Source organism: Carcharhinus amblyrhynchos, chromosome 22, assembly GCF_965287045.1.
Source record: "Carcharhinus amblyrhynchos chromosome 22, sCarAmb.v2.hapA, whole genome shotgun sequence".
NCBI classification, from domain to species: Eukaryota; Metazoa; Chordata; class Chondrichthyes; order Carcharhiniformes; family Carcharhinidae; genus Carcharhinus; species Carcharhinus amblyrhynchos.
Window position 1 is genome coordinate 38,229,576 of NC_137345.1, and position 24,550 is coordinate 38,254,125.

The 24,550-nt window shown below is 45.0% G+C and overlaps 1 protein-coding gene across 1 annotated transcript in view; it reads left to right on the top strand.

Moving 5' to 3' along the window:
* The window catches only part of slc5a8l (solute carrier family 5 member 8, like), a 96,057-nt gene that overhangs the window by 35,271 nt on the left and 36,236 nt on the right, over positions 1–24,550 (top strand). Inside the window, exons 5-7 of the mRNA XM_080209650.1 lie at positions 1,683–1,837; positions 12,578–12,718; positions 14,313–14,442. Coding sequence (XP_080065776.1) covers positions 1,683–1,837; positions 12,578–12,718; positions 14,313–14,442 — 426 coding nt within the window. The remainder of the gene's footprint in view (positions 1–1,682; positions 1,838–12,577; positions 12,719–14,312; positions 14,443–24,550) is intronic.

Genomic DNA, 24,550 nt, shown 5'->3' on the forward strand with positions numbered 1-24,550 from the left:
TCCATAATACAATCATTTATTCATTCATCCCTGAGAGCCCCATAGTCACAATTCCCCATAGTCTGCACAGATTAGTTATAAATGAATCCATTGATTCATGTAGCTTTTGTTTCCTTTTATTAAATCTTTTTCACTCAGTGATCACATTTTTCAAGCATTGAAGCATGAATTAAGTGCCCAGAAGACTTCTTCATTGAGCTTGAAGTTTCATCAGTACCATGGTTGCAATAACATTATCTGCTATGACTCCTACTGCAAAGAGAAAGTCCTGACCTGATCATTCTATTCCTCCTTCTCAAACTTGAAGCTATTCTGTATGTCGAAAACCTCTACCTCTAATTGTCCCAGTGTTGAACTTGTTGTGAACCTTCTGTGAGTTCAATCTTTTTTCCAATCTTTTCTCAAGAATTTAGAGGTCTCTCCAGTCTACAGTCCTCTCTAGATTTTCTGTTTCATTCTGGGTTCAGGATCTAGATGGGGTTTCTTTAGGGTTTGCTTGTTATCCTAAGAATGATACCATAAATTGTTATCCATAAAACCCATTTTTGTTTACTTACAGATCCATATACACCTCAGTACTCTACACAAGCTTGCACTTCTGCTTCCAATTGCATCTCAGTCTCTCAATCATGTGACATCACATCACAGTTACATCAGTAGTTACATCAATATCATTTAACCATTTTATCATGTTAACCGTTTACTCAACTTTTCCCCCACAAGTCTTTATCACAACTAGATACAACCTCCTACACCCACAACATCTCTCAATCCCTCCATCTCAAAATTGTCAGACTGCTTATCCAATATCCAATATTGGATGAACAAAAAATTCCTCCATTAGGAATGTAAAAAATTCCTAAATACTGAGAAGACTGAAGCCATTTTATATAGCTCCTGCCACAAATTTTTGCATCCTTGCATCAACTCCATCTCTCCTTGGCAATTGTCAGCCTCATCAGGCTGTTTACAACCTGTGTCATGTTTGAACCCGAGGTGAACTTTCCATCACATATCCATCACTAAAACTGCATATTTCCACTTCCTTTACGTTACCTGATCCTGCCCTAATTCAGCTTATATGTTGCTAAAACACTTGTTCACGCCTTTTTACTTCCAAACTTGACAATACTTATGCACTCCTCGCTGACATCTCCCATTCTACCCTTTGTGAACTTGAGATTTTCTAAAACTCTGCTGCCCATGTATTAACTTGCATTAATTTCCGTTCATCTATCATCCCTGACTTCGCAGATCTTTATTGGCTTGTTTTTAATCAACACTTCAATTGTAAAATTTCCATTTTTGATTTTTAATCCCTCCATATCTCTGTAATCTCCTCCAACCAAATAACTCACCAAGATATCTGCATTCCACTAATCTTACCCTCTTGAAACATTCCTGCAATTAATCAGTCTACAGTTGGCAAGCATGCCATTCCATTGCCGAGATGCTAAACTCTGGAATTCTCTTTCTTTACCTGTCAGCCTCTCTACTTCTCTCTCATCCATCAAGACATTCCTTAAAACATACCTCTTTGACCAAGTTTCTATCATCTGCCTTCATATCCCTTATGTACCTTTGTGTGATTTTTGATATGATGCCTATGTGAAACTCCTTTGTTCTTTTATTTAACTTTCTGATAAAATAGATGTTATGACCACTATTTCTTGTATTTTTAGGGTGGTCTGAAAGCTGTGGTATGGACTGATGTGTTCCAGATGGGTGTCATGATCACTGGGTTTTTGGCAGTTCTGATCCGAGGTGTAGCAATCCAAGGAAGCTTCGAACGGATCTGGAATATTTCATATCATGGAGGAAGACTCAACTTTTGGGAGTAAAACTCTTTGACACTTATCTTTGGGGATACACAAATGAAGTTGGTATGGAGGGGAGGGTAACTTCCTCAGAAGGTTTTGATAATTTTGTAATCAGATTTTCACCTGTGCGGCAGTAAATTAAAAATATTAGACTCATATTTGTGATTTATGGATAGAAACTGCAAATATTGAGTTCAACAAATGGAAAAATGTTAATGTCATATTTACTGCCATTTTCAGGTTTCTAAATAATCACACGTTCGTGCAATATTCTCTTTAGGAAGTTGGCCAAAATTCTCATTGAACCTTGCTTCAATCAGCCATGACATGGAGCCAATGTCCTTCCCTAATTTTGACCTGACCCTAGCGCTGGCAGTGCACTTCTCAAATGCACTCAGTCTGACCTTAGCTGGCACTGGCTGGTCTTCAGATTGGACAACCTCTTTGTGCTGGCTCAATATCTGGCCAAATTCCTGCCTGAAAACTTATTCTCTCACTAGAGTCAAGGCAGAAGGTCAATCAAAAAATGGGCATGGTGCAGCATAGCAGCACAGTGGTTATCACTGCTGCCTCACAGCGTCAGGAACCCGGGTTCAATTCCAGCTTCGGGCCAATGCCTGTGTGGAGTTTGCACATTCTCCCTGTGTCTGCGTGGGTTTCCTCCAAGTCTCCAGTTTCCTCTCACTGTCCAAAGATGTGTGGGTTAGGTTTGATTGGCTGTGCTAAATTAACCCTAGTGTCAGAAGGATATGGCCTCTTTCTGAACTGTAGGGAATCTATGGATTCTATGTACAACAGAATCAGTCACAGTTGTGCACAAAATTAACCAAACCTAGAATCTGTGTGGGTTTCCTCTGGGTGCTTTGGTTTCTTCCCACAGTCCAAAGATGTCTGGATTAGGTTGATTGGCCATGATAAATTGCCCCTTAGTGTCAGGGAGATTAGCAGGGCAAACACGTGGAGTTACAGGTTAAGGACTCAAAGAGGGTGCAGAAATCCTGGGAGGAGTGAGAGATGATGTGGGTATGCAGGCTGGAGTAAACACAGTAAAATGTCTGACGACACCAGGTTTAAGTCCAACCGATTTATTTGATAGTAAACTCACTAGCTTTCGGGGTTAGTCCCTTCGTCAGGTGAATGGAGAGCTCTGGCCTCAGACAGAGCATATAAAGCACAGACAGTTTACAGATTACTGAATTGAATGCGAATCTTTACACCTAACCTGCTGTTCAAGTCTTAAAGTGGCTGACAATGTGAGTGGAAGGAGCACTGATCACAGGTTAAAGAGATGTGTATTGTCTCCAGACAGTACAGTGAGTGAGGTTTTACAAACCCAGGCAAGTCACGGGGATTACAGATAGTGCAACATGAACCCAAGATCCCTGTTGAGACCGTCCTCATGTGTGCGGAACTTGGCTATCAGTCTCTGCTCAGCGACTCTGCGCTGTCGTGTGTCGTGAAGGCCGCCTTGGAGAATGCTTACCCGAAGGTCAGAGGCTGAATGCCAGTGACCACTGAAGTGTTCGCCAACAGGAAGGGAACAGTCTTGCCTGGTGATTGTCGAGCGATGTTCATTCATCCGTTGTCGTAGCGTCTGCATGGTCTCCCCAATGTACCATGCTTCGGGACATCCTTTCTTGCAATGTATCAGGTAGACAACGTTGGCCGAGTTGCAAGAGTATTTACCATGTACCTGGTGGATGGTATTCTCACGTGTGATGATGTCATCCGTGTCGATGATCTGGCATGTCTTGCAGAGGTTGCTGTGGCAGGGTTGTGTGGTGTTGTGGTCACTGTTCTCCTGAAGACTGGGTAGTTTGCTGCGAACAATAGTCTGTTTGAGGTTGTGTGGTTGTCTGAAAGCAAGAAGTGGGGGTGTGGGGATGGCCCTGGCGAGATGTTCGTCTTCATCAATGATATGTTGAAGACTCCGGAGAAGATGTCGTAGCTTCTCCGCTCCAGGGAAGTACTGGACGACGAAGGGTACTCTGTCCACTCATAGATCGACAGTTCCGATGCGCCACAGCGAAAAACCGCACCGATCTCCTCAGAAGGCAAATACGGGACACAGTGGACAGAGTACCCTTCGTCGCCCAGTACTTCCCTGGAGCGGAGAAGCTACAACATCTTCTCCAGGGTCTTCAACATATCATTGATGAAGACGAACATCTCGCCAGGGCCATCCCCACACCCACACCTCTTGCCTTCAGACAACCACACAACCTCAAACAGACCATTGTCCACAGCAAACTACCCAGCCTTCAGGAGAACAGTGACCACAATTCCACACAACCTTGCCACAGCAACCTCTGCAAGACATGCCAGATCATCGACACAGATGACATCATCACACGTGAGAATACCATCCACCAGGTACATGGGAAATACTCTTGCAACTCGGCCAACATTGTCTACCTGATACATTGCAAGAAAGGATGTCCCGAAGCATGGTACATTGGGGAGACCATGCAGACGCTACGACAACGGATGAATGAACATCGCTCGACAATCACCAGACAAGACTGTTCCCTTCCTGTTGGCGAACACTTCAGTGGTCACGGGCATTCAGCCTCTGACCTTCGGGTAAGCATTCTCCAAGGCGGCCTTCACGACACACGACAGCGCAGAGTGGCTGAGCAGAGACTGATAGCCAAGTTCCGCACACATGAGGACGGTCTCAACAGGGATCTTGGGTTCATGTCGCACTATCTGTAACCCCCGTGACTTGCCTGGGTTTGTAAAACCTCACTTACTGTACTGTCTGGAGACAATACACTTCTCTTTAACCTGTGCTCAATGCTCTTTCCACTCACATTGTCAGCCACTTTAAGACTTGAACAGCAGGTTAGGCGTAAAGATTCGCATTCAATTCAGTAATCTCTAAACTGTCTGTGCTTCATATGCTCTGTCTGAGGCCAGAGCTCTCCATTCACCTGACGAAGGGACTAACCCCAAAAGCTAGTGAGTTTACTATCAAATAAATCGGTTGGACTTAAACTTGGTGTCGTCAGACTTTTTACTAGGAGTGAGAGGACATGGGGAGGTTAAAAAAGGCAGGTGAGAGTGACATGGGGAGGTTAAAAAAGGCAGGTGAGAGTGACATGGGGAGGTTAAAAAAGGCAGGTGAGAGGACATGGGGAGGTTAAAAAAGGCAGGTGAGAGGACATGGGGAGGTTAAAAAAGGCAGGTGAGAGGACATGGGGAGGTTAAAAAAGGCAGGTGAGAGGACATGGGGAGGTTAAAAAAGGCAGGTGAGAGGACATGGGGAGGTTAAAAAAGGCAGGTGAGAGGACATGGGGAGGTTAAAAACAAAGTTCCCAAGAAGGGAAAATAAGAGGTATGCCTCAAACTGTTTTCAGAGTATAGAAGTGTGCTATGATATGTACAGGACTGGAACCACTGATGTACAGTCATGATGTGGAGATGCCATCGTTGGATTGGAGTAAGTCTGTGTCAATATAAGCGATCTTTTTGGAGATCCTCTCCCCTTGGAGCTGGCAGTTTGCAGTGTCAATGGTAGTCATGATGTGGAGATGTCGGCGTTGATCTGGGATACTATGGCAATTGACAAGGGACTGCACAGGGGGAACAACAAAGTGCAGAAATGTAAGTGTAATGGTAGATTCCATAGTTAGGGAGACAGACAGCTTTTCTGTAACCATCATCGTGAGTCCCTTAAGATGCCTTTTCAGAGCAAAAGCCATCATGAAGACAGTGCAGAACATCTTGCAGGGAGGAGAGAGTGAAGGATTTATGGTACACATTGGTGTCAAGGAGGATGTCCTTGAAGGGCAAGGACAGAATGCAATGATTAGAATTGGGAAGCAAAAATGCTATTGGTGCTATTCGGATTGGCGGTTGGTGACTAGTGGAGTGCCTCAGGGGCCGGTGCTGGGGCCTCAGCTATTTACCATTTATATAGATGATCTGGAGGAGCGAACCGAGTGTATGGTGTCGAAATTTGCTAATGACACCAAGATTGGGGGAACGGCAAATTGTACGGAGGGTGTGGAGAGTCTGCAGAAGGATCTAGATAGGCTGGGCGAATGGGCCAGGAAATGGCAAATGGAATTTAATGTTGGCAAGTGCAAGGTGGTCCACTTTGGTAGGAATAATGGTAGGAAGGACTATTACTTACGTGGCAAAAAACTGCAGCAGGCGACGGTGCAGAGGGACCTCGGGGTCCTTGTGCATGAGTCGCAAAAACCCAGCCTGCAGGTGCAGCAGGTGGTCAGGAAGGCGAATGGGATGCTGGCCTTCATAGCGAGGGGGATTGAATATAAAAGTAGGGAGGTCTTGCTGCAGCTGTATAGGGCATTGGTGAGGCCGCAGCTGGAGTACTGTGTGCAGTTTTGGTCGCCGTACTTACGCAAGGATATTTTGGCCTTGGAGGGAGTGCAGAGGAGGTTTACTAGGCTGATACTGGAGTTGAGGGGATTGAGCTATGAGGAGAGGCTGAATAAACTAGGCTTGTACTCGTTAGAGTTTAGAAGAATGAGGGGAGATCTCATTGAGACGTATAAGATGATGAATGGGATGGATAGGATAGAGGTGGAGAGGCTCTTCCCGCTCAGAAAGGACAGTAGGACTAGGGGGCACAGCCTCAAGATAAAGGGGAGGCGGTTTAGAACGGAGTTGAGGAAGAACTTCTTCACTCAAAGGGTGGTGAATCTCTGGAATTCTCTGCCCGTTGAAGTGGTGGAGGCTGCCTCGCTAAATATTTTTAAGACGCAGGTTGATGGGTTTTTGATAAGAGAGGGGATTAAGGGTTATGGGGAGAGGGCGGGAATGTGGAACTGAGCCATGACAGATCAGCCATGATTTTATTGAATGGCGGGGCAGGCTTGAAGGGCTAGATGGCCTACTCCTGCTCCTATTTCTTACGTTTCTTATGTTTCTTATGATATGCTATAGGTTTCCAAAGAAAGTGAGAGGTAAAGGAGCAAATCTGTAGCACAATAAGAATGATGTAGTACCAGGGTATCCCAGTACCACCGATGTAGGCAGTACTCCAGAAGTAGTCACACCAGTGTCCTGTACAACTGCAGCATAACCTCTTTAATTATATATTCAATTCCCCTCACAATAAATAATAGCATTCTATTTGTTTTCCTAATTACTTTCTGTAACTACATATTAGCCTTTTGTGATTAATGCACTGGGACACCCAGGTCCCTCTGGCTCTCAGAGCTCTACAATCTCTCACCATTTAGAAAATATGCATTCTTTTCATTCTTACTGCTTGAATGGACAATTTCATATCTTGCTATATTATACTCCATTTGCCAGTTCTTTGCCCATTCACTTAACCTATCAATGTCCAATTGTAGCCTCATGTCCGCTTCACAACTTACTTTCTTACATATCTTTGTACCATTAGTAATTTAGCAAAATAGACCTTTGCTTCCTTCATCCCTGCTTCTACAGCTATTTTGTCAATACCCTCTTCCATAGTAAATATCAATACAAAGTCCTTATTAATATTATAGCGTTGCCCTGTACTCTTAAACCTATATAGCCTTCTACATCCTTAATAGGTTCCACTCACTTCTCACTCCCTAGTTATTATTTATGTGCTGGTGGAGGATTTGTGGATTCTCTTTTATGTTAACTGCAGTTCTATTTTCAGATTCTCTTGTTACTGGTTTTATCTTTCTCTTCCCCTCTCAAGTTCTTGTACTTGGCCTCATTCTCTCTTGAAGAATTCACCTCACATGCATCATATACCCATTTTTTTTTGTTTTATCATACCCTTTATCCCCCTTGCCAACCAAGGATCCTGGCTTTGGTTCCCCTCCCTTATCCTCTTGGGAGAATTTACCTGGACTGTAACTGAAACATCTCATTGTTTAAATCGCACATTGTTCTGTTACAGTTTTCTGTTGTGGATTGTTCCTTTCTGTTTTCCATTACTGATCAATACAATCATCACTGTTACCCTACTGATCCAGTAAGAAGTCTCACAATACCAGGTTAAAGTCCAACCAGTTTATTTGATAGTAATCCCATAACCTTTTGGAAACGCTGTTCCTTCATGAGGTGTGCCTGACACACCTGACTTTAGCCTGGTTTTGTGGACTTCAACCTGGCGTTGTGAGACTGTGTTTACCCCAGTCCAACGCCGGCATTTCCACATCACCCTACCAATCCGCCATAGACATTTGGTCCACTTGGCCTCTCTCATTCCCCAGCACCAGATCCAGCAATCCCTCCTTCCTAGTTGGTCTAAGAATATACAGGTCAAGGAAGTTCTTCTGAACACGTTCCAGAATTGCATCCACCGCCTTTCACTTTACTCTAATGTTATCCCAATGGATATTTCAGTAATTTAAGTCTGCCAGTTTCACCACTCTATTGTTCTTGTACATCATTAATGCACTGTAGATTTGCTCCTTTAACTCTCACTTTCTTTGGAAACCTATTTGGAAACCAGTAGTGTGATCATAGCATTTTTGCTTCCTAATTCTAATCATTGCATTCTGTCCTTGCCCTTCAAGGCCATCCTTCTTGACACTGATGTGTACCATAAATCCTTGTTCACTCCCTTCTCCCTGCAAAATGTTCTTCAGAGTCTTCATGATGGCTTTAACTCTGAAAAGGCACCATAAGGGACTCACGATGATGGTTACAGAAAAGCTATCAGTCTCCCTAACTATGGAATCTCCTGTAACACTTACATTTCTGCACTTTGCTGTTCCCCCTGTGCAGTCCCTTGTCAATTGCCATAGCCTGTATTGCACTCTTTCAAGGTGTCATCACTGCCAGGAATCTCCAATGCTGAGTACCTGTTTGAGAGTAGCATTCATCCTGAAAAGTCCATACTACCTGTCTCTTCTGACTCATTTAATGCCCAACTCATATCCCAACCTGAACGCATTTGCTTCCTGTCCAGCAGGGCATCAAATTTAAAATTTTCATCCTGGTTTTCAATTCACTCCATGGCTTCACCCTTCCTTACCTACGTAACCTCCTCTAACCCTCCAATCCTCTAAAGTCCCTGCCTTATTTTAATTCTGGCTTCTTGCGAGTTCTCACAATTTCACTATTGTGCCTTCAGCTACCTAGATCCTAAGCTAGGGAATTTCCTCCCTAAACCTCTCTGCCTCTCCACCTCTCCCTTCCTTTCAGACCATTTTATAACATACTCCTCATCCCAATATCCCCCTATTTAGTAAGGTGAGGTGTCAGATTTTGATTAAACTTCTGTGAAGTAGATTAGTGCATTTTATTATATTAAGGGTGTTTTCTAAATACAAGTTTTCTAAATACAAGGTGCTGGAAATTCTTGAGGGGCTGAAAATAGATAAGTCCCCTGGTCCGGATGGGATCTACCCTAGGATTCTCTGGGAGGCTAGAGAGGTGATTGCAGAGCCTCTGGCTCAGATCTTCAGGTCGTCATTGGTCTCTGGTGTAGTCCCGGAGGATTGGAGGATAGCGAATGTTGTCCCATTGTTTAAGAAGGGGAACAGAGACTTTGCCGGGAATTATAGACCGGTGAGTCTTACTTCTGTTGTGGGCAAGGTTTTAGAAAAAATTATTAGGGATAGGATTTATAGTTATTTGGAGTGTAACGAATTGATTAGAAATAGTCAGCATGGTTTTGTAGCGGGTAGGTCGTGCCTTACTAACCTTATTGAGTTTTTTGAGAAGGTGACCAAAGAGGTGGATGGGGGCAAGGCGGTTGACGTGGTATACATGGATTTTAGTAAGGCGTTCGATAAGGTTCACCATGGTAGGCTTCTGCAGAAAATGCAGATGTATGGGATTGTGGGTAATCTAGGAAGTTGGATCAGGAATTGGCTATCAGATAGGAGACAGAGGGTGGTGGTGGATGGTAAATATTCATCATGGAGTACAGTTACGAGTGGTGTGCCTCAGGGATCTGTTTTGGGGCCACTGTTGTTTGTAATTTTTATTAATGATCTGGATGAGGGTATAGTTGGGTGGATTAGTAAATTTGCTGATGACACCAAAATTGGAGGTGTGGTAGATTGTGAGGAAGGGTGTCATAGTCTGCAGGGAGACTTAGATAGGTTGCAGAGCTGGGCCGAGAGGTGGCGGATGGAATTTAATGCGGAGAAGTGTGAGGTAATTCACTTTGGTAGGAGCAACAGATGTGTCGAGTATAGGGCTAACGGGAGGACTTTGAATAGTGTGGATGAACAGAGGGATCTAGGTGTGTGTGTACATAGATCCCTGAAAGTTGGGAATCAAGTAGATAAGGTTGTTAAGAAGGCGTACGGTGTCTTGGCGTTTATTGGTAGGGGGATTGAATTTAGGAGTCGCAGTGTAATGTTGCAACTGTACACTACTCTAGTGCGGCCGCACTTGGAGTACTGTGTGCAGTTCTGGTCCCCGCATTACAAGAAGGATGTGGAGGCGTTGGAGAGGGTGCAGAGGAGGTTTACTAGGATGTTGCCTGGTATGGTGGGGAGGTCCTATGAGGAGAGACTGAGGGATTTAGGGTTGTTTTCGTTGGAAAGAAGGCGGCTAAGAGGGGATCTTATTGAAACATATAAGATGATTAGAGGTTTAGATAGGGTGGATAGTGATAGCCTTTTTCCTCGGATGGAGAAAGCTAGCACGAGGGGGCATGGCTTTAAATTAAGGGGGGGTAGCTACAGGACGGATGTCAGGGGTAGGTTCTTTACCCAGCGGGTGGTGAGGGATTGGAATGCCCTGCCTGCTGCAGTTGTAAATGCGTCTAGTTTGGGGGCGTTTAAGAGATCTCTGGATAGGTTTATGGACGAAAAGGGATTGGTATAGGCTAGTGGGTCATTGTTTTTGTAACTGGTCGGCGCAACATCGTGGGCCGAAGGGCCTGTTCTGCGCTGTAATGTTCTATGTTCTATGTTCTATGTTCTATGTTCTAAGTTATTTTTATTGATACTTAGTTTAAAAGGTCCATTGTCTGATACTCACATCCTTCCAAAACTTTGGATGTGGTCAAGAGAATGAACATTTCCCAAGCTATTAACATGGAGCAAGCTCTATAATCCTACCCTCTGGCAGATTTTCACCTACAGAAGGGATAGAAGTTTGAGGCAGCTGCAAGTATCTTAGTATCTGTAGTAGAGACATTTGAGACATGCAAGTTCTGGTTGCTGAAGAAGACAAGGGAGGAATGAAGGAAGCAGAATGACCCTTCCATTTCCACTAGGTATCTGTGTACATCCTATGATCACGATTTATGTATGGGCGGGCTTCCTTCAAACAGCTCATCTTTAACACAATCCCTTACAAAAGGAAACATGAGTTTACCCATTCGTTTCAAAATAGCACGGTGCACCATTGACTATTGTGGCTTCTTGTGAGCAATTTCCTTTTAGCCCAACCAGCCATGATTGTTAACAGGATATCCCTGGGAAGCATTATCTTCACTTACTTGTTCCCCACCATTTTGAGGGAGTTGAAACCCTCCCTAAAGTGTGTGACATTTTTGAGTGTGTGGAGATGGCGCTCACTTCTTTTAACATACTCACTCCACACTGTTTGTACTATAGGGTGTTCTGCTTCTCATAGTGCAGGGTTCCTTTCAGCCCTCACAGCAGAGAAGGTTCTCACAAGGAGAGTGATCTAGTGAAATAAATTGTTTTAAACAGACAGCAATAAATATTCAGAATAATCTGTCATGTCGTGAAACATTTAAGCTCAGTAGGACCATTCCAACATGCATCTGGAATGATTCAACATCTGATCATAAGAAGTTAGGGCATTGAGAAATGATATTGAGCGAGTTAGGTTACTGATAATTGCCCCTCTTTGTAGGCAGTCTAACCTCTGTAAGTCAGCCTTGTCACAATTAAGCACCCATGTTGAACAATATTGAGTCAAACTGGTTTATACTAATGCAGAAACTCATCAATACTGGCCCAATCATTTAGTACTATATTTCATAAATGTGAACTTATGCCCATTTTAAATGTATCAACCCTTTCAGACTCTGAACTACAACATATACACAGAGATTTTCTAAATTCAAATCCTGTGCCCTATGTTACATTAACTAGGACATCCTTCATTTTAATATAAAGGGAAACAATAAAGTGCTTATTTTTGTGAGGCTGTCTTTTCTGAGTTAACATTTCACATGTAACTAGTCTGATCTGCACTGACTGTTGTTATGCTGGCAAATATAAAAGCCATTTTGTACAGATTCACAGAAGAGAGGAAATTATGAATGCTTTTGTGTAATTGTCATAATGTATTCCTGTTCATATTCAACCCTATTTTGTTTGATGGAGATCCACTTCAGACATGTGAGCCCATATTTCAGGTTGACACTTCAGTACAGTGCAGAGTACTGAGATGTTGCCTTTTTAAAACATAAACCTTGTCTGCCCTCTCAGGTGAATGTAAAATATCTCAGGGCACAAATCAAAGAACAGCAGTGGGGTACACTTCAAAAAACTGAATTAACTATAAAGGGCTTGGAATGTCCTGAGATTTTGAGAAGCACTATATAAATACAAGTTATATCCAGTACTGAACTTCCAGAACAGGCAGACAGGGCCACAATCAAGGTGGAAGAACACTTCCTTGAGCAGGTAGCAGTGCCTCAGTATTGTGCTATCCTGCTGAGATCATGTATTTAGACCATGGACTATAATAGGTTTGGCTGATGCAACCATACACGAGTGAGGGTGGTTGGAGGGCTTTGCTTGTTTGTTTCTATTGTCTCATTGTTACTTCAGCAATAAGCCTCAAGCAATTCTAAATGTAGGAACCAATCTCATCACACTGTTCATGCTTCACAGCTTTGATACGAACCCCTTAAGACGGCACACTTTCTGGACGATTGTTGTTGGTGGGAGTTTTATGTGGACAGCAATTTATGGCATCAATCAATCACAGGTCCAACGGTACATCGCTTGTATAAACATATGTGAGGCTAAACTGTAAGTACCAACTCCACAGTTGCCTGGGTCTATTGGACTGCGGGATACAGTTCACTTTTAATTAATGTCACAGGTTCCACAAATAAACAAACATACCTTACATTGCCCAAAATCTATCCATAGGGCCTGATTGCGTCGTGCCCGTTTTTGGGTGCAAAAGCTTGGTAAAATTGGACGTGAGGTGATTAGCATAATCCGTGCCCATGTCCACGCAGATGCCCACTTTACCAAGGCCCGAAAATGGCTGCGATCCGAATCATACCTGAAACGGGCACAATGGCGATTTAAATGCATTTGCCTACATTTAAATTGAATTAATAGGCTGTCCACCCAACTTAACAGCATTTCCCCCTTTACCACCATGCTCACCCATCCAGATTCAGCCTGAAACAGACTCGCTCAGTAAAGCTCTGTTTCATGTGCTCCAGCTTCTGAAGGGGTAAGTTCAGAGCTTCCAATGGCTCTCTGACTCAAATTAGTGGTGGGGATGAGGGGGGAGTGGGGCCAGATCATTCTCTGGTTGGGGAGGATTAGGGGGAGAGGCAGGTCAGATGTACCTCTGGCCGGGGAGCTGGGGGGGGGGGGAAGGGGGGAGACTCACTCTCTGGTTTGGGGGGGGTGGGGAAAGACCCGATTGCTCTCCGGTGTTGTGGGTGGATCTGTGGGGGAGGACGTGGGATGGAGGGGAGGGGGGCCCGATCATTCTCTGGCGAGGGAAGGAGGGAAGCCAGGTGGATCTCTGTTGAGGGAGGTGAGGGGGTGCAGGGGGGTCCGCTGCCACTCTGTTGGGGGATCGGTGGGAGGGAAGGGGAGCAGAGGGTCGCGATGGGTTTGAGTAGTGGAGGGGGTGAGTGGATAAGGGGGTCAGTTACATTGTGGGGATGGGCATTGGCCAGCTCTCCCGGGCTGCTTTATCCGCTTTTTGCAGCCCAGGACTGCTGTGACCAGGGAGCGTTTTTCAATGTTTTTCTCTCTGTGCTCGTGTGGTTGAAGACTCCGATTGGAGCTGCAGCGTTCCAGGCACCCACCCACAGTGCCATTCAGACGGGCAATTCTTTTCCAGGCTGGGTGCGTATGGGGCGGGCGCCCGAGAACAGGTTTCCAAGTCAGTTCCAGATTCAGCACTTAGAATGAAAATGGTAAAATCGGGCCCATATTCTGTCAGCACCCCACCTCCTCTCCCCCACTGCCTGTTCCCCATTTTCCCAAACTCCATTTGTCAGTGCAGGAAACACCAGCTGAGAAATGAATTTAGTTGTACGCTTATAAATTTAGAAATATATTCTTGGATGGTTCAGAATTCAGTGCTGTAATCAATCTACACACAACATATATTGATCAGGACTCACTGATGTGATATTTAGGCACAGCACACCTTAAAATGGTTTTACTATTATTACAAGAATGCGGAGCCTTCCGTTTTCAGGGACTGTTATAAAGGTCTTTTAAAAAAATGCTTTACTTTTCTGCTGGCAGATGGAAGGGTTTGATGTATTAAATTTGATGTATTAAATTTGAACAATCCCCCAGCAAATATGAGACATTCACTTCTTGTCTCTTGAAGTTGCTGATTCTCAGACATTCTCTATTTCAGATCTCTCTACCTCAATATGGTTGGCTTGTGGATAATAGCCATATGTGCCGTCTTCACTGGGCTTACAATGTATTCCATTTATCACCAGTGTGATCCACTGACACTCAAACAAGTCAGAGCACCAGACCAGGTAAGCCCTCAGCTGTGAAGCCATAGAGCCATTGCATATTTGTAGCACAGAGTAGGCCATTTGGCCCATTGAGTCCATGCCAGATCTCTGTAGAGCATCCTACTCAGTCCCATTACCCTGCTCTTTTTCTGTAGCCATGTAAGTTAATCTTCCTGTGGTGCCCATACAATTTCCTTTTGAAATCAATGACTGTTTCTGCTTCCACCATCCCCATAGGACATTATTACTTGCCGCATAAAAAGCTCCCTGTATCTCTTTCCAAAAACCTTAAACATGTCTCCCAGTCTCTGTGCCATCAGTTTTTCTTTAGCTGTCATGATCCTGTACATCTCCAGCAGATCCCCTCAATCTACAGTTTCCTCTCACACCCCAAAAACATGCTCTTAGGCTAATTGGTGTAACAAATTGTCCCTAAATTAGTCTTCTCTTAATCTTCCCCAATAGGTGTAGACAAAGGTCATAGGTAGTGGAGGGCACTCATAATGTTAAAATGGTGGCGTGGACTCGTTGGGCCGAAGGGCCTGTTTCCCATGCTGTATTGCTCTTTGTTCTTTGTTCTAATCTCTTTTACTCCAAAGAGAGCAACGCCACCTTCACCATTCTAAACTTATAGCTAAATTCTCTAATTCCCGAGATCATTCTGATAAATCTCCTCTGCATCTCCAGAAGGATTTTAACATCCTTCCTAAAGTGTGGTGGCCAGTACTGGATGCAATATCCTAATTGTGGCATAACCAGAGCTTTATAAAGATTCAGCATTATTTCCCTACTTTTTAACTCCATACCTCTGTAGAAGGGAAATAAAACGAGTAGAGCCTTGGAGACCGTGTCGAACTTCCAGAAAAAGTTTTATTCCAATGCATGAGGGAGAGATGAACTCTGGCCTGAAATCCCAGGTTGCCTGCGAGTTCTCTGCCCATCGTAGATTCGTAGAGGTTATTATACTTTTTGAGTCACAAAGCATTATATTAGCATATTAATTTCTCGAGTTGGATACAAGATGGATCTTCTAATCTCATTATGCAAACTATATTATTCAGTACATCTCTGTTAGTCAATTCTCTGGGCAGTTCCATTTTCCCAATTATAATGTCAAAACGTTGTATTTGCCCAACCAATTTACAACAATGTGTTAATCGTTCCCCGCCTCTATTAGATGATCATGTTTTACAGAAGACTATTCCATCCCTAGACTGTATGGAGACCGGCTATTTTAATGCTGGTTCTCCCATTGTCGTGATAATTTGGAAAGATTTCCTGCACATTTGAAGTTGATAGAATGCATTAATTGTTATCTGTTGGCAGAGCAGGCCTCGAGCTTTCTGCGTTAATCTTTCTCTTCCCTCTGGTGAGGCCTGGTTCTCTGGGCTTGCCCCACGTAACTCTGCATGTAATTCACTGAAATCAAACAAAATATGAACAGACATATAAATTAAAATATAAAAGACACAATCCCTGATATTGACCTGCAACAATTCCCCCTGATGGCTCATGGTCATACCCAAGAAAACCACTAACAGACATTTATTGGTGTCCGTGTACCCTTTGCATTCTAATCTATATCTTGTGGATATCATTGCCTGTCCTCATGGAAGCTCTCCTGCCTTGGTCAGGACACAGTACCAGATCCCTTGGGTGGCCAGCTCTCCAGATCATGGCGGCACGGTAGCACAGTGGTTAGCACTGCTGCTTCATAGCTCCAGGGTCCTGGGTTCGATTCCTGGCTTGGGTCACTGTCTGTGTGAAGTTTGTACATTCTCCTCATGTCTGTGTGAGTTTCCTCCGGGTACTCTGGTTTCCTCCCACAGTCCAAAGATGTGTAGGTCAGGTTGATTGGCCATGCTAAGAAATTGCCCCTTAGTGTCCAGGGATGCATAGGTTAGAGGGATTAGTGGGTAAAATATATGGGGGTAGGGCCTGGGTAGGATTGTGTTTGGTGCAGACTCAATGGGCCAAAGGGCCTGTTTCTGCACTGTAGGGTTCTATGATTCAATAGCTGTCCCTAAAGGTTCCTTTGGATGGCTTCACCTGTGGGATTGCCATAATAAATTTTATCCCTCACTCTACCTGGTCCATCACCCTGGTCTTGTGACCACCAGCTCGTGCCTGTCCCTGTGTAAGTTAAGGAGATTTACTTCATATAGGGAGGTGAATAGGTGCCATGGGATTGTCCCGAATCTCAAGTCCTCAATGTCAGCCGGGATACTATCAATCGAATCTCTAGTACTGGCTCCCCTCTTTGCTTATGCTTGGGTAATGTTAATTATACCCATAGACACTTTGTCCAATGCCTGCAGGAGCCCCTTTCCTTGTAGGTTTATGGCTGTCAGTGAATACTTGGTCCCATATGCCCCCATATTGTAGTCCTTTTCCTGCATCCGCGGCTACCCAGGAGACATAACTATTTGTCTCAGCTAGCTGCACTGAATTCATGACTGGGTTTGTGCTGCCAAATAACCCCCCAGTGTCTCCTAAAGTGCTCCTTTTACACTGCCTGCGTACCCAAGATTCCAGGGTTAGCCTATAATTAATCTATGGTCTCCTGTAAACTAATTTTTGCTCATTTAATGGCACTGGGCTGATTGTGGCATTTAGAGTGTAAAACTTCCAACAATCCGGAGACGTTATACATTATTTCTAATGATACCATCGTAACATCATGTAGTAGGGTTTTAGGTTACCTTATCTTAACTATCCCGTCCGAGGGGAGGTCACCCAATTGAGGGCATTAGATTGGCTTTTGATATCCACAAGTACGAAGGTTATAACATCTAATCTCCCCACATCCGAGTCTATCTATTACATGGGTACAATATTCCTGACAGTACTGATCATCAAGGCGGGGTTCCCATACAAAGAGAGGAAGATCAACCCGCCCCGCCATTAAATTTAAATATGGACTGAATATCCACATCCACCACGCTGGTCCCATAATATTAGCTGCATAAAAGCCCACATACCAACCCCTTGTCTGCATCACATATCCCCTAAGTGTCCCTTTGAGTCCGTTTCTGTTTTTAGTCCCATTTCAGAAGGGGTGGGGAACAAGGGTCCCTTCATATTTTGTGCATTTCAGAACTCCAAGGCGGGGGATAAGATAATGGTCAAAGTTCTTCCTGAACGAGCAGGTCTGCAACCCCGATGGGTAGGATCCCATGAGGTGATTACTTCAGGGGACAAATGCGCCTTGGTAAATATGAAAGGTTCATTGAGGTGAAAATACTATACGCAATTAAAACTGCTTAAATAACTTAAAAAGACCTAACCTTCCCCCGGACTGGTGAGAATAATCCCCAGATTCCTTCTTTCGTTGGTGAGCCATATAGTGGCTTGGGAGGCACCTGTAGAGTGTCTCACAGCGTCCAATCCCAAGTCCATATTAGCCCATCCGCAGCCCAGGTCTATCTTAATTGGCATTCCAGGTCTCTCGAGGGGTGTACTGAGGGTGCGTTTTAACCATACTGGCATCATCACTTGCGTCCGGTGGCTGGCAGTGGTCACTCGATCCAAAATCCAGATATTCGGTTTCTTGACCCATTCGCCTGTCACCCCCACCCCCACGGAAAGCTAGATGTACTGTCCCAGAATCAGGCAATTGTCCCCCTCCACGTGTACAGTGGGTGTCTCCCAAGCCCCTATTCAGCTCACCAACGAAAGAAGGAATCTGGGGATTATTCCCACCAATCGGGAGGAAGGTTAGGTCTTTTTAAGTTATTTAAGCAGTTTTAATTGCGTATAGTGTTTCCACCTCATCAAACCTTTCATGTCTACCAAGGTGCATTTGTCCCTTGAAGCAATCACCTCGTGGGATCCTACCCAACAGGGTTGCAGACCTGCTCGTTCAGGAAGAACTTTGACCATTATCTTATCCCCCGCCTTGGAGTTCTGGGTTCAGATACTTTCCTTCTCTCGTTCCCAGTCCCTGATTGTCTGTGTATCTACCATCTCCCCCTTTTAAACTGTGTAGCTGTACCTTGCACCACAGACCTCTGCGCTCCTGGTCACTGCATCCTTGGGAAGCACCATGGCTCTCCTGGTCATTAGTTCAAAGGGCATCAGTCCTGTCTCTCTAGCTGGGGTTGCTCGCATTCATTAGTATAACGGGAAGACTGTTACCCAACTCCGTCCTGTCTCCACTACGGCCTTTGTCAGACTGTTTTTAAGAGTCTTGTTCATCCTTTCTATCATCCCTGAACTTTGCGGGTGGTTTGGGACATGGAATCGCTGCTTGATTCCCAGTTGGGCACAAATCTGCTTTATTACTCTCCTGTAAAATGGGTGCTTTGGTCTGAGTCTAATTGAAGTGGGACACCCCACCATGGGATTACTTCCTCTGCTAATATACTAGCCACTGTTCCAGCTGAACAGACCCTGCAGGGGAATGCCTCCAACCATCAGGTGAACTGGTTCATTATCACCAGGCAGTACCTCTTGTTCTGGGATTGTGGAAGCAGTCCGGTGAAGTCTATCTGTAATTGCTCCCACGGCCCCTATGTCTGGGCCAATAAGAACATAAGAAATAGGGGCAGGATTAGGCCATCTAGCCCTTCGAGCCTGCCCCGCCATTCAATAAGATCATGGCTGATCTGAAGTGGATCAGTTCCACTTTCCCGCTTTCTCCCCATAACCCTTAATTCCCTTATCTATCAGAAACCTATCCACCCGTGACTTAAATATATTCAGCGAGGTAGCCTCCACCACTTCAACGGGCAGAGAATTCCAGAGATTCACCACCCTTTGAGTGAAGAAGTTCCTCCTCAACTCCGATCTAAACTGCCCCTCCCTTATCTCGAGGCTATGCCCTCTAGTCCTGCTATCCTTTCTGAGCGGGAAGAATCTCTCTACCTCTACCCTATCTATGCCCTTCATTATCTTATACGTCTCTATAAGATCCCCCCTCAGCCTTCTAAACTCCAAGGAGTACAGACCTAGTCTATTTAGTCTCTCATCATAGGCCAACCCCCTCATCTCCGGTATTAGCCTAGTGAACCTTCTCTGCACTCCCTCCAACAAAACTGCACACAGTACTCCAGCTGCGGCCTCACCAGTACCCTGTACAGTTGCAGCAAGACCTCCCTACTTTTATATTCTATCCCCCTCGCTATAAAGGCCAACATTCCATTCGCCTTCTTGATCACCTGCTGCACCTGCAGACTGGGTTTTTGCGACTTGTGCACAAGGACCCCCAGGTCCCTCTACACCGTAGCATGCTGCAGCTTTTCGCTTTTTAAATGATAATCCCTCCTACTATTATTTCTGCCAACGTGGATAACCTCACACTTGCTAACATTATACTCCATCTGCCAGGTCCTCGCCCACTCGCTCAGCCTATCCATATCCCTCTGCAGACTTTCCACACCCTCTACGCAATTTGCTTTTCCACTCATCTTCGTGTCGTCAGCAAATTTCATCACCCTACACTCAGCCCCCTCCTCCAGATCATCTATATAAATGGTAAATAGCTGAGGCCCCAGCACCAACCCCTGCGACACTCCACTAGTCACCAACCGCCGACCAGAATAGCACCCATTGATACCAACTCTCTGCTTCCTATTAGACAGCCAATCCTCTATCCACGCTAACACCTTACCCCCAACTCCGTGCACCCTAACATTCTGCAGCAACCTTTTGTGAGGCACCTTATCAAACGCCTTCGATAATGCCTCAGCCTTATCTTCAGGCCTTCTCAGGCTCGCACTGGGCACAGAGTACACATCGTTAGCAGTGTCTGCTTATCTCTCTCCCCATGCCCTTCCACCATTAACATCTGCTCACTTGCTTAATCATTTTATCTCTCCTGATGTGTGCTAGTCCACGGTAAACTTTCAGTAAGGTTTGCCTTATACATTGCAGTGCCATCGTCTTTCCTTCAGATGTTATCTGAATCTTTTACAGCCCCCTCTCTCTCCCAATCGTCTGCTTCTTCATCTTCTGCTGCTGCTGAACACACTTTCCCTACGCTATCTGAATCTTGCTTGTATGCAGCAGCTGGTTTTATTTCTTCCCCCCTGCACTCTCTGAATCTGTGCTCTGAGGACTTTCACTGCCCTGTCTGCGACACCACTGTCCTGCTGCTGTGGAGTCTGCATCTTTTTGTGTGCACATATCTTAATTACTGCAGCTTCCTTTACCAACTCCCCCACACAATTCTCATGTGTACCTGTCCCCCTGAGGAAGTTATGTATTCCCATCGAGTCCAAGCTACCACATAGTTGTGAATTACCCTGAATGCATAATGGCTATTGGTGTAGATATTAGCCCTCTTTTCCTCAGCTAGTCGCAATGCCTCTGTTAGGGCTATCAGTTCTGCCACTTGAGCTGATTCAGTCCCTGGGATCTGGCTTCCCTTTAGTTCAGTGCCTGTTCTATCCAGTAAAACTCATACCTGTACGTGGGACTCCCTCATGATACTTCCTAGATCTATCTATATATAATTCCATTACATCTTTTCCTTCTAAAGGCTCTTCTGCTATTCTGCCGCTTTTGCCTTCATCAACTCCCTCTAAACAACTATGATCTGTATCTTCACTAACTAACATGGATGTGGGATTGAGGCCAGAGCCCTTTACTATTTATACACGTTTATCTGCTGGGAATAACACACTCTCCCACTTTGCTTGGTGGCTGTCGGAAACTATCCTTAACTTTCCTGCTTCTAGTACCTGCAGTACGGAGTGAGAGCAGTGCAGTATAACTGATTCCAGAAGCATTACCAGTTCTGATGTCTGTATTGCCCACATGGCCCAGTCCAATGCCTGCGCACAGTGGTGTAATCATGCTACTACGGGACTCCTTTATTGCTGAATAATATGCTACTGGCCACATCCTGTCCCCATGTTTCTGGCCCATTACTGTCGTGTAGTGTCCTCCCCTCATTGTGGAAGGGTTTGGTCAGGTCTGGTAACCCCAGGCTGGGTCCACTGTGTGGACATGCTTTATCTTTTCAAAGGCAGTGTCCTGTTTGGATCCCCACTCTACTTGTTCCCGAGACTGCTTATCCCCACTCTGGTCAATTCTAGCAAGGGTTCAGTGAGTTCTGAGTAGCTCTCTACAAAATTTCTGCAGTAGATAAATAACTCCAGTGCTTGCCTGATCCCCCTGATGGTTTGCGGTTTTGGCATCTCTAGAATGGCTTTCTTTCTTTCTGCTGGGATTCTCTTCTTCCCCTGTGTGATGTGGTAGCCTAAATATACCACCTTGTCCCACCTCAGCTACACCTTCCTAGGTTTCACATTAAGGCCAGCTCGCTGTATGGTTGCTAAAGTCCGGGTGTGGGCAATTATGTAGTTTTTCTCCTTCTTGACCCTATCAGGAGGTTGTCGACATACTGGAGCACTGTGCTCTGTGTCTTGCTAAGGTCAGTCTGGGCTACTATCTGGGTCATGTGTCTGTGGCATAGGGCCGGGCTGTTGTGAAACCTTGGGGCGATCTTGTCCACGTGTATTGGTCCTCCCCTACTGTAAATGCTAATTTATCCTGATGTTCCTTGCATACCTGGATAGACAAGAATGCATTGGCAATGTCTAATACCAAAAACACATTCTGCTGCGGGCGAAGGTTATTCCATATCGTGGTTGGGTTTGCTATGATGGGATACTCCCTTACTGCGTGTTTGTTGAGACTGGTGTAGTCTATTGTGAGTCGGTAACAGATGACTGGTCTCACTGGTGCAAGTTGGTGGATGAGTGGGTTCTTTTCCTTCCTCCTCTGATTCCTGCACTAAGACCCTTGCTGCGTCTATTGGCTTCCTTTTTAATTGGGTACTGCGATGAGGTGGATTTGGATGTGGCCCTCATAGTAATGGGGGGTCACCTCCAACTTCCCACAGTCTTGCTTGCCTTGTGCCCACACTGCTGGGTATGCCTGTGCAATTATTCCCCACATTCCCTGGTACTCCCATTCTGTAGTAACCAAAGCGATATTTCGGATACAGTGTCGGATTTTCCTTCCATATCGGTTCACTGAGTAAGACCTCCGCCACTCGGTGCAATGGGTTTTTGTGTCTATTACTGTCCCTAGTTGTTCCAGCCAGTCTATCCCTAATATAGCCCTCTCAGTGGTCTTACATACCCAAATTTGGACTTTTGCCATGAAACCCTTAATTTCTAAGAGAGTGGACTCCTCAATGTTGCTACACAAACTCGACCTCCTACTTACTCCCTGTATCAGGGTTGCTATATGGGTTAGGGATAGATCTATATTGGTTATGGGTGTTGAGGCTCCTGTATCTATTAACACTGTACACTGCTGGCCCCATAACAGTGCATCAAGAAATATTCAGGGATCCTTCTCTCCTTTAAGGGCTGAGAATTGCCATTGTTTTATCATACCGAACATCTTTGCCAGATCCTCCGCTGAAACCTATATCACTGACCCAAGGGCTCCTGACCCCCTGCTATTCTATACGGTACTGGGTCTCTGACCTTTCTGCACCCCCCCCCGCCACCCCCACTATTGGCCCACCAATCCTTCTGATCATGTCCTGACTTTCGGCAATTCCGGTATCTCGGCAGTCCCTGCCCCTGCCCTTTCTTAGCCCTGCATTCTCTTGCAAAATGCCTTTCTTTCCCACAGTTGTAGCACTGCCTTTGTCTGAGTATGCTTTCCAGGGGCTCACCTTGTGCCCCCTCCCAGAATTAACCTCCTTCATTGCCCAGGTGAGGACTTGATTACAGGTATTCCTTATTGGTATGCCCACCTCCACAACCTTTAAGAAGATTTTGTTGTCTCGATGTAGGACGACTACCCCCAAGTGGTGTTTATATGCCTCGAACTTCCTCTTTGCATTGTCCTCTACCCTTTCCTTTGGTCTATGCTTAATCAGGATGATCAGTGTCCAATTTGGACTGTCCTGTCCCAGGGCAATTTTTGCCGCTCATTTGAAAGCTGCAAAGTGGATGCCTTTGCTTCCCCCTCCCCTCTGGGTGATCCACGTACAATCTCTGAAGGCTGTGGCATGCCTGCCCAAACCAGTGTGGGGACCTTTGCCCTCAACAATAAATGAATGTTGTCATTAGTCAACTCATGGGCCTCCCAAAATTCATCTCATTTATCCCAGAAAGGGCCGTTGTAATTCTGTCCTTTCATGGGGGGGTAGTTTGTTTAGAACCATCTGCTTTTCCCCTGCTCTAAAGGGACATTTGAATCTGTTGCTCAGTGGTCTGTCCGTCCACGGTCTTCCTTACAACTCGTAAAGGGGCTACGGGCTGTGGCTCACATTCCTCCTTGTGAGGAGGAGGAAACGGGTACTCATACCCATAATGTCCACCCCAGTATATCCCTTCCTCTAAACTGTCCCATTCGGCCTGGTCGTCATTGTCCTCAACTAAGTCTGGCACTGTTGGTACCACAGCCCCCATCAATCATCCATGTGGGACGTCTCACAGCTGCTACTCTCGCTTCATGATGCTCTCTGATTCCTTGGCTTTTCAATACGGCTGTTACAACTATTACCCTCTTCTCACACTTGTTTTTAGTTTGTCCCCTCCACCAGGCCTTCTGTTCAGTCACAGAGGCACCCAGATTAAATCCTTCTCCCCTCATTTGCATAATCAATTTTATATTATGATCAACTATAGTTTGTATGATTGATCTCTTGGGTTCCCATTGTAAATCTTTGAACAGGCATCAGTTTTATTACAAACGGCCATTTCAGCCACTTTTGCACTCTCTTTCCTTTCATGGGCATTTTCCCTCCGCGGCACTATCCTCTCGCAGAATCCTCCTTTACAATTACTCCTCCTTGCTGTAAATAATCCTTTTTCCATGTTTTTCTCCAGCTTGGGTTTTATATGCAAACTTTTGCTAAAACTTCTTACTTAAGTTTTCTTATCAATTCTATGCCCACGGTATTACCCTTCTATTTTCTTCAAGCTCATGCTCACACAGTCAGGCTCTTACTCTGTGTAGTTCTTTTAGTACCACAACTTACAGCTGGCCAATGACAAGTGTGGAATCATCCTCCGAACTATGTGTGATAAAATAAACATACTCATCCGACTTTAAGCCATGTAATCACTGGCCGTGCGGTATGGTACCCTGCTCGCAGCGCCAGTTGTAGGAGGGAAATAAAATCAGTTGAGCCTTGGAGACTGTGTCAAACTTCAAG